General features: G+C 40.3%; 1 protein-coding gene across 2 annotated transcripts in view; it reads left to right on the forward strand.

Annotated features, from left to right (window-relative positions):
* IBTK (inhibitor of Bruton tyrosine kinase) overlaps positions 1-9,585 on the forward strand; it is a 55,224-nt gene extending 45,639 nt beyond the window's left edge. For both annotated transcript variants that reach the window (XM_033055428.2, XM_033055429.2), the window contains exons 27-29: positions 5,588-5,668; positions 5,777-5,909; positions 8,242-9,585. In XM_033055428.2, the coding sequence (XP_032911319.1) occupies positions 5,588-5,668; positions 5,777-5,909; positions 8,242-8,367 (340 nt within the window). In that variant the 3' untranslated portion in view covers positions 8,368-9,585. The remainder of the gene's footprint in view (positions 1-5,587; positions 5,669-5,776; positions 5,910-8,241) is intronic.
* Positions 9,586-10,318: the final 733 nt, after the last annotated feature.

Consider the following 10,318-nt stretch of genomic DNA (forward strand, 5'->3'; position numbering starts at 1 on the left):
AAGCACTGCAGGCCAGCTGACCCACAGTGGTAGAGAAGCCAAGTTGACAGCACAGCTGGCTGACTGGTGCCTTCCCTGGCAAAGGCACAGCCCCAGTGTGCCAGAGGGAGGTGAGCAAGACAGGCTCGGTGACAAAAACCAGGATGAGCCACAGTCAGTGAGCACAGACAGGTGCATTGGGATCAGGCAAGGTTGACGTCAAACCTGCAAATCCCGTCAAGCTCAGGAACAGCAAAGCTGGGCTTGGCCATAGCTGCAACATAGCTCAAGAAAGGCCTGAGGGACTGAGCTTAAATGCAGCTCTTGACTGAAGAGGGAGAGCTTCTGTAATCCTTCACACAACTCTTCTTACAACACAGCTTTAGAGCAGTCTGACTCAAATTTATGCAGCTGCACTGAGGGAGAAGTTTGCAGAGCTGTTGGTGCACAAGGAGCTGTGTCATTATCTGGCTGTTTTTTCTTATGAACTCCTGTTCCATTCTCTTCCAATAACTGACTCCTCTGTAGGGAAAAGAAAGTTCTGCTGGGCCTTGCTTTTGGTTGTTCAGCTTGTATAAAAATGGTTGTTTCCCTAGGACAGAAGTACTATACGTTTTACTGCTATATAAAGAATAAAATGAGGGTAGAAATGTAGGAACACTGTGTGTGGGATAGTGTCAGAGAAGAGAGGTAGGAGGCATGTGGAGTGTGTGTGGTGGGGAGGCATTTCTCAGGAACAGAGTGATAAAGCTGAAGTGAGCTTTACTGTGGTGAGTGGAGCTGTAGGGACATGAAACACAAATCTGCAGAACAGGTATTGTTCATTTTGTTGCTAGCACAATAATAAAACTTTTCGTCATATGGGAGATTCCAAGGGCTGGTGATAAGAGAATTTGCACTGGATCCTATTATTAGCCTTGTCACAACAGCTCTGTAATCTTCATAAAGTCATTTCTTTTCCTTTTGCATTGCCCTGTCTTGTCTTCGCAGCCTGGCCAGTCTGCATGTTCTCAAAAGTGGACTATTCGAGCTGAGTCCAGGTCTAATGCATTAAATGTCTGAAGATGACACATTAAGCTAGTGGAAGCCTAGTAGATGGCTAAATTGACTATCATAATTTTGAAAAGAAGCCCCTCCAAAGCTATTTCAGGTTGTTTTTGAATTGTATCTGAAGATGCTTATTTCTTTTTATTAGGTGTAAAGAGCTTAGGTGACTAATTCCTCTATCTGAAATTTAGGAGTGGAGTTTCTATCTTATTTTTGGACTGTACAGTTTTGTCACAGTAGGCTGTGATTTTTACCTGTAGCATTTGAGTGCTGTTTCTGTCTGTGAAGATTAATTATCCATACCCTTACCCCTTCCTTTTTAAGGGAAGAAAATTACAAAATGTAGAGCATAAGCAATTCTCACCTGTTAATGTTGGACTTGGTGATGGGATACTGAAGGTACTTGCATTACTTGATGTTCCTGCTTTGTCTTTCTCCTTTGGATAAAACTGTGCACTAACGAAGCTGACAATTTTCTTAGATCTCTGGAAGAGAGTATTTTGGAGGGTGATGTAAGCATTCTTCTGTGTACTGTCACCTTCCAATTTTTGCAACACAGAATTTTTTGGGGGTAAACCATGTCATGGCTTGCAGTGATTTGAACTACGTTTATTCAAGAGGCAGATCATTCCAAGAGCTGGGGTACATGGATGTGGCTGTGTAGTTTCCAGGGACACCTCAGCCTTGGGAGTTAGGCTGTGCATGTGTAGCTCATAGTCCAAGCTAAAAACATAGACGTGACATAACTTCGTTGTTGCAGCCTGAGTTGTCTTCACTGTGTTACTCCCGGGAGCAGTGAGGAGTCTTAGTGGAAACAAGTATTTGCAGCTTTGTGTGGGAATGGCCTAGTTCTGTCATGGCTAATAATGAGCTAATATGTAGCACATGACTCAAATGGTATAGAAAAACCCAGGGGGGTTCTGTACGAGACCAGGCTTTGTCTTCTTTTTCTGAGAGCAGTTATTAGATCAGGGAGGCACTAAACCTGACCTGGCATCTCATGAACAAATACTCAAGAAGCACTAGGGAGCTGAGAGCTGGGACATTTTGGTGGCTACACAAGAGTCATGGCAAGTTCAGCCAATTGAGTTAATCAGGTTGGTTCAGTACTGATGATACTTGGCTGGTTTATTTTCATGCAGAACCATTTATGTGTCTGCATCAGTCTTAATTTCTAAGACTTCCAGGTTTCCAAGTTCTATATTTTTGTAGCTTTTTTTCCATTTTCCTGTATATGCTAGCCTCACATTTCTCCTAGTCATTTTGATGCCAGCTGAGGAATTAATTTAGCATGTTGAAATATCTGTAGTTCATTTAATATCTGGATTGAGTATCTTGTTAGCAAGAAACACAGACGTGGATATGTACAAACTGCTTCAAAATACCTGGACTTCTTCCTACTTTTTAAAGCCCCATTAACTTTAAATGAGGGCAATGATAAAGGTATTTACTTACCTTTTAACTGATCACTAGGGTATGCTATGATGCTGAACTATTAATTCCAGTTTTGGGAAATTCCTGTTGAGGTGTTTCTGGTTGTTATTTGGGTTTTTTGGCTTGTTTGTATAGAAGTCATCAGGTTTATTAAGTGTAACAATCCAGTTGGGCTCATTTATAGCAGTGCTATGAGTTCTTTGGATTGAGAATGGCAAGAAGAGTTTAGCTGTCATATCAGTTACTGTCAAATGTGCTAGAAGGTGAGTATTATTAAATCAGGTGGAAAAAGAGATAAAATTGAGAGATAACATCAGTATAAAAGGGCAGAAGACTGCCTTTGTCTCCTCTTCATCTTCCTTTTCTTTGGTTCTTTTCTGCTTTTCAGTGCTGTTATCTTTAAGTGCAATAAAAGCTGGAAGCTAATTTATCATAGAATGATTTGGATTGGAAGGGACCTTAAAGATCATCTCGTTCCAACCCTCCTGCCAGGGGAAGGGACATCTCCCACTAGACCAGGTTGCTCAGGGCTCCATCCAGTTTGGCATTGAACACTTGCAGGTGTGGGGCATCCCCAGCTTCTCTGGGGGACCTCTTCAGTGCCTCACCACCTTCACAGTGAAGAAGTTCCTCCTAACATCTAAACTAAACCTGCGCTCTTTCAGTTTGAAGTCTTGTCCTGACATTACATGTGCTTGTAGAAAGTTCCTCCATCTTTCTTGCAGAGTCCCTTCCTGTTAGAAGGCAACAATTAAGTCACTCTGAAACCTTCCTTTTTCCAGGCTGAGTGAACCCAATTCTCTCAGTTTTTCCCTGGATAGAGAAGTGCTCCATACCTCTAATCATCTTGGTGGCCTCATCTGGACTTGCAGCAAGGTCCATGTTTTTTTCTGCTGAGGACCTCAGAGTTGGATGCAGCTAAAAACAGTGCCCTGCTTTAATATCACAGAATAATTTTGATTCTGTAGTTTAGCCTTCTGCTCAAAGTAAGTCCAACTAGATCATGTTACTCAGGACCTGGTCTGGTTGAGTTGTGACTGCTGCAAAGTGTGAAGATACCCCAGACTTTTTTGGCAACATGGTTCAGTGGATATTCATCTCTATATGGTATTTTTATTTTCCCTTTTAACTGTCTGAGATTTACTATTTTGCCTCATGTATGTTGCCTTATTCTGTCATCCTGCACCTCTAAGAAGATTCTTGCTTCATCTTTTCCCTATCCTGCAGTTAAATAGTTGAAGAAAGCAATGAGATTTCCCCCTTTCTGCCTCCCTTTAGGATTAACAAAACACATTCTTCCTAATCCTGGATTTGTTCTAATTTGAAAGCATCCTTCTTGTATTGAGGAGCCCAAACCTGAGAATGATACTCTGTATGCAGACAGATAAAGGGGAGGAATCACTTCTGCCTGCCTTGCTGCAGTATTGCACAGCCCAGCATGCTGGTAACATCTTCCAGGAATTGCCAGCCAGGATTCTGCAGGTTCTGCATTCTCTCTGCTGCTTTCTAGCCAGTCAGTCCTGGCCTGTACTGCCTCGTGGGGCTGTTCTCTTCCAAATACAGGACTTGGCACTTGCCTTTGAAATTCATTGGTGCTCAGCTGCCCATTTCTTCAGCCTCTTGAGAGCTTCTGAAAGGCAGCCTGGGATCCAGAATGTGCACTGTCCCCAACCTCTCCACAGCCAGCTGTGGCCTGCTGAGGGTCTGTTCTGTTCTATTCTGTTCTACCAAACATGCTTAACAGGATTGGTTCCAGTATCAGTCCCTGAGGACCCCCACTAGTACTTGGTTTCCAGTTGGGCTTTGTACAGCTAATCCATTTCCAGACCGTTTTCCACCCATCTCGTAGTCCATTTACTCAGTCCATATTTTTCAGACTGAGTACAAGGATGCATGACCTGGCAATGTGCAGTGTTTGTTTTGTGAGGAAAATTATGTTTTGTGACAAAAAGCTCAACATGATTATTTTAAATCTATTTTAGATGATGGATGTTAGTTAGATTTCAGATTTTTTGAGATCTTGCCCTTACTGCTTAGTGGTAGGAATCATGTTTTTTGTTATCCTTGGAATTGTGTTCTGGGGAAAATATTTCAGACAGAGAACTGGGTAGTTACTGGAATTCTCTTAACTTTCTATAGATTTTTTTTCTGTTTTATCCAAGAGTTTGTGGTCACTTACAAAGGATTACCAGAGTGTTAAAGAAAACTGAGAGTGATTTATTGAAACAGCAACACCCTTAGAGCTGTTTGCAGTGGCATAGAATAGTTCAAAAAATATTTGCTAGCATTTCACGGTATGCTGTAATGCTTTTTTAAGGTTCTGGAAATTACAAAACTATCCTGTCAAAGATAAGTATTAAATCATGAGAATAGGGCCCTCTCTTCCTGGTGTAGGATTTTTCTGACAAATATACTTGTCTCTTAATGAATACAGTGTAACAAATGTGAACGTCTTTTTGTTGAGAGATTAACATTTTGTGACTGAATAAAATATCTTCCTGTCAGGAGCTATATGAATATTTCAATTTTTTTTTCTATTCTGTTAATGTTAGTTTTATGCTGTTCTTGTGAATGTGAGTGGTGGTTACAGGAAATAGATTGAAAGTCCATAATTTATGGATTTACACTCAAAGAATTTACTCTAGTGAGATTGTTGCACTGGCTCTTTTGTGTGAAACACTTAATTTGAATGCAGGACAGTTTAATTTTTTAATCTTGAATCTTTTTATCGTGAGTTTTTTGTTCTTTCTTATTAATTGCCAACTTTTATAGGCAGTGCTGTTAGTACATAACTCAGTTGGCTAATTTACATGTAAAAAAGCAAAACTGAATAAACAACCAGAAATTAATTTTTTTTTTTTTTTTCAAATATACACGTTTGGAAATGCCAGAATTAATGCCCAAGATGAAATTCCATTAGGATCTGGTAGTTAGAAATGAGAATCAGTGTCTTTTTCAGTCACAGTATCACACTTAGAAACAAATTCTGCATTATATCCTAATGCCTTTCCTCTATCAAAACCCTACACATTTGTTGTAATTTCCTACTCCAGTTTTGTATTTCACAGTGTGATGTAGGAGAATGCTCTGCCAGTAACTTCTCCTTTCCTTTCCTACCTGTCTGCAGGTGCAATACTAGAAGTAACCCAGGTCTGGAAGACGATGTTCTGGATTCTCCACAGCAGGTCTCTCCACAGGAGAGTCATAAGTAAGTTTGGTAGTGGCTTAGGTTCTGGGGCTTTTTTACTGTGTGTTGTGCTGACCTTGATGTTGCTTCAATGTTTGGATTTTTTTTGGTGTTTTGTTTTTTTTGCAGTCCTTGGTCAGCAGCATCACCAGCCAGCTCTCCTGTGATAGCACCTGTCATGTTCTCAGCTATTGTAGAGGAAGAGCGCCAGCAAGAAGCTGCTCTTATTAGGAGCAGAGAAAAACCTTTGGCATTGATCCAGGTAAAGTGCTAAGTTACTGCTGCTCTAAAGTAACACAAGGAGTTTCCAATGACTCTTTCAGAGATCAATTATTAGTATTATCTATTAGTACATGTCATTTACATAATGATACTAAATATAATTTAATAAAAACTTTACACTGCTGTTTGATAAGGTAGGCCTCTATTAAAGTCAAAAAGGCTGTGTCCATGATAAATGCATTTGCAGCATCAGAGAATGGTTGAGTTTGTAAGGAACCTCTGGAAATTGTCTAATCTAAACCCCTGCTCAGATCAGGGTCAGTTTAGACCAGGTTTCTCAAAGCCATGCAGGCAGCGTTTGATTATCTGCAAGGGTGAAGACAAATAGCCTGTCTAGAAAACCTGTTCCAGGGAGCGCTCTGACACCAAAAAATATTTTTAAATGCAGTTTTCTGTTTTTCAGTCTGTGCCCATTGCCTGTTCTCCTGTCTTTGGCTATCACTGCACAGGAAAGTTGTCTTTATTCTCTCTCTCCTAGCAGGTATTTATACGTTTTGATAAGATCACCCTAAGCCTTTGTTTATCCACACTATAAACAAGTATAGTGTGCTCAGCATCTCCTCAATGTCAGATGTGCTGGGCTCTTAATCATTTTTATGCCATGTCACTGGACTGTTTGTTATATCCATGTTTCTCTTGTAGTTGGAGGTCAAGAAGTAAACCCAGCACTTGAAGTGTGTCTCACCAGTGCAGAGTTCAGAGGAAGCGTCATCATCTTTCTGGCAGTGCTATCCCTAAAAGAGCACAGGAGGCTGTCACCTTTCTTTGCCATATGGATGCCCTGCTGGCTAAAAGGCTAAATTGTCTACCCTGACCCCAGCTCCTTTTATGCTAGGCTGTGTTCCTGCTTGTCAGCTACAGTGTGTACTGGTGTGTTTCCCTTTCTTGAACTTCATGAGATTTCTTGTAGCCCACTTTTTCCAGCGTGGTCTGGGTTTCTCTGAGTGGCAACACAATGATCTGGTGTATCAACCACTCCTTCCAGTTCTCTACTGCTCCTAACTTTGCTGAGGGTGCAGTGTCTCTTCCTGTGTGTAATTGGTGAAGATGTTAAACAGTACTGGCCCTAGTCTCAGTGTTGGTGCTGGTGACTGGCCTCTAGCTGTACTTTGTGCCACTGGTCACAACCGTTTGAGATCACCAGTTCAGCCAGTTTTCAGTCTGTCTCACATGGCATTTATGAGATCTGTTCTTAAGCTTGTCCACTTTAATTCTTATTTAGTAATGAAACTGTGCCATTTTCCTGGGGATCACCTAGTGGTCACTCAGATTCTCTTGCCCTTCTTGAAGGTAGGAATGACATTTGATTCCTTCTAGTCCTGAGGAATCAACCTGTATTGTAACAATTTTCAAAGGTTTTTTTGAGAGTGGTGTTGCTATCATATTGGCCAGCTCTGATCTCCAGGGCCTGGTATTGCTGGAGACCAATCTTTACACTTAAGGCCAAGATAAAGGTCCCCAGCCTTTTCCATGTCTTTTTCATTCAGTAGTGGATCCATGTTATCTTTTGTAGAAGCCTGTTTTGTTGCCCTTCATGTTCCTTGACAGATTTCACCACAGATGGACTTTGACTTTCTTAATTCTTTTCCTGTGTGGTCATACAATGTCTCTGTTTTCCTGCTGTATCACTTCTTTCTGCTTCCATGTCTTGTAGGCTTCATTTTTGTTTGAGTTTTGTCAGAAGCTCCCTTTTTCAGCTGGTGCCACTCCTGCCATTCTTACTTGTCTAGGAAGCTCATTGGCATGGTCTGCTCTTGAGCTTGGCTGAGGTGTCTTTAAAATCAACCAGCAGTCCTGAGCCTTTCTTCTTTCTGGGACCAAATCACATGAATTTTTCTAAGCAGATGCCTTCATAATCTTCTCTTCTGAAGTCCCAAGTTGTTTGCTATTTCTCTTGTTCCCAGCTTTCAGGATCCTGAACTCCAGCATCTTTTTGTCATTGCAGCCAAAGCTGCCCTCAACCTTCACATCCCTGACCAGTCCTTTTCTTTAGTGAGTATGAGATCCATCAGAATTTCTCCCTTGATCCCTCCTTCATCATGTGTGTTAAGAATTTTTTACCAATGGGGAGACGTCTTAGAATGCTTGTGTCCAGCTCTCTTGCCTTTCCAGAGATATCAAAGTGCCTCAAGTTTCCCATGAGGAGCAGGGCCTGAAAAATGAGGTTTCTTCAAGTTGTGTGAAGAACGCATCATCTACCACTCCTGATTAGGAGATCTCATGCATTCAGGGACAGTAAAGCCAGTTCATAACTGTGCCTGTGGTATAAATGTAGACCTGACACTGACATACATGCTCTCTCTTCCTTCCAGATTGAGGAATGTGCTATTCAAGACTTATTAGTCCACTATGAAGCATTTGACAACCCTGAAGAATTTGTGACCGTTGAAAGGGCTCCACAGGGACCTATAGCAGCACCTATGTGGAACAAGCACTAATTTGTACTCTTCACAGTCCTCCCTTCCACAGTTCTCACAGTTGTATGTGCACTTTTGAAATTGTAATTCTTCTTACAAATAAGACAGGACTGGAAGAATAAGAATCATGTAATTTTAACATCAGCATTAAAACACTGCCCATAATCACTAGGTATTTGTTAGAGAGAATGAAATAATGTGTTCACTGTGTCCTTTACCCACAGCATCTATTGTATGTATGTTTTGAGAGCATTTCTTTAATGACACCTATAATTAATAATGTTACATGAGGCTTTAGATTGGGAATGTATTTGCTAATCTTAAATTGTAAGGGTTTTTCGTTAAATTAACGGGTGAAAAGCAAGTGTTTATTTTGTGATTTAATGTGGAATTGAATGTGCAGAATTAAACACCTTTAAATTTTGGGGGGTGGTGTGTCCTTCAGACCTTCCTTGCAAATTAGGGAAAAGGTTTGTGCTTGAACTTCATGTAGAAGTACCATTTGACAATGCAGTTTTTCTTAAGTTACATGTGCAAGTCCTGGTTCTCTGATTGCTGTAGCCAGCATGTTTTCCTCTTGTGCCCCAGGCTGGGCCTCAGTGCTCAGCTGTGCATGTTTGTCACTGCTGTGAGTGAGCCAGGCCTTGGAGCAGCCAGCTCTGTCTTGAAGTAAAGCACACAGCTCAAGAGAACGTGGTGCCACTTAATTAGCCCATCTGTATTCTTACTCTGGTAAATATGGTACAGTTTTAGAGCTGCTGTGTTTGGGGATGATTCACTTGAAGTGCTGAGGAAATAAAAGATCAGTGTATACATTGTTAAAGCTGTAGAGGTGAGTGCTTGACTGGGAAATTTGCAAACACCTAAGCTGCAAAGGTTGTTGTAGATGGCTTTCAATATTGTGTTCCAAAGTTCTCTGTGCCTGGTTGAAACAAATTTATAGATATAAAAGAAAAAAAAAAGTAGCCTTATCTGCAATATTTTGTCTAGTTTGTCTTGTTTGTGTATAGGTGTGTTTGAACTTGTACTTCCTCAGTAATGTCAGTACTCATGAACTCTGGAAAACTGGAATGGAGAGATCTACAGAAAATGAATGTAAAGAATCGATCACTGTGTGATAAAAGAATCTTGAAAAAAGTGATGTAGATATGTCTTAATGATTTCAGGTCAAGCTACACCAAAAAAATCCCCCACAAATATTGTAAAAAACTGCAATAAACTGCAAAATCTTGATTTATACGAAGTTAGTATACTTTTATGTGCTGTCTGTATATAATCAATGATTTAGTTAACTAGAGTAATGGATAAGTATTTCTTTTGTCTCTGAAAGAATAACTGTAGACATTTTTAAGCTACACAGGCAAGGAAAGAGGGAGGTTTTAATTCTGTTTTAAATTCTACTGGTAATTCATTCACTAAACTGATGATAATACTTGCATTAAGGGCTTTACTTGATGCACTAAAAGCCTTAGGGTCTGCTGAAACTATCTTCTAGTTTATAAGAATGCTTATGTAATGTGAGAAATAGCTATAGAAGCATCAGGTCTTTCCAGGTGAGAGCCTAATTTGTTATCAAATGTAAAATTATTGTAAATTTGCTAATTTGCTTTATTTTTCAAAATGCCGTTGAAAATCTCATTCTTCTGAAATTTTAAGAGGATTGATGTTTCCACCATGCCAAGGAGCTTGACTGCTTTCAAGTTGTGGTTTTATCGTCACAGTTTGTTCAGGCATCATCACTGATTATACATAATATTCATAAACAAAAGTGAGAAATGATCAGTGTACCACTCTTCTGGAGTTGAGAACACTGAACTGATGTGGTAGAACAGCTTTGCTAAGGCTAAAATGTGTCACAGAAACCTGGCATTTTCTAGCTCAGATGCCCAACTTTGTGGCCTTTTTTTGTTATGCCAAACAGGAATTCAGCTCTAATCACATTTTGTCATTTCTGAGCTTGTTAACTCCTTTA

The sequence above is a fragment of the Catharus ustulatus genome, chromosome 3 (genome assembly GCF_009819885.2).
Source record: "Catharus ustulatus isolate bCatUst1 chromosome 3, bCatUst1.pri.v2, whole genome shotgun sequence".
Taxonomy (NCBI): Eukaryota; Metazoa; Chordata; class Aves; order Passeriformes; family Turdidae; genus Catharus; species Catharus ustulatus.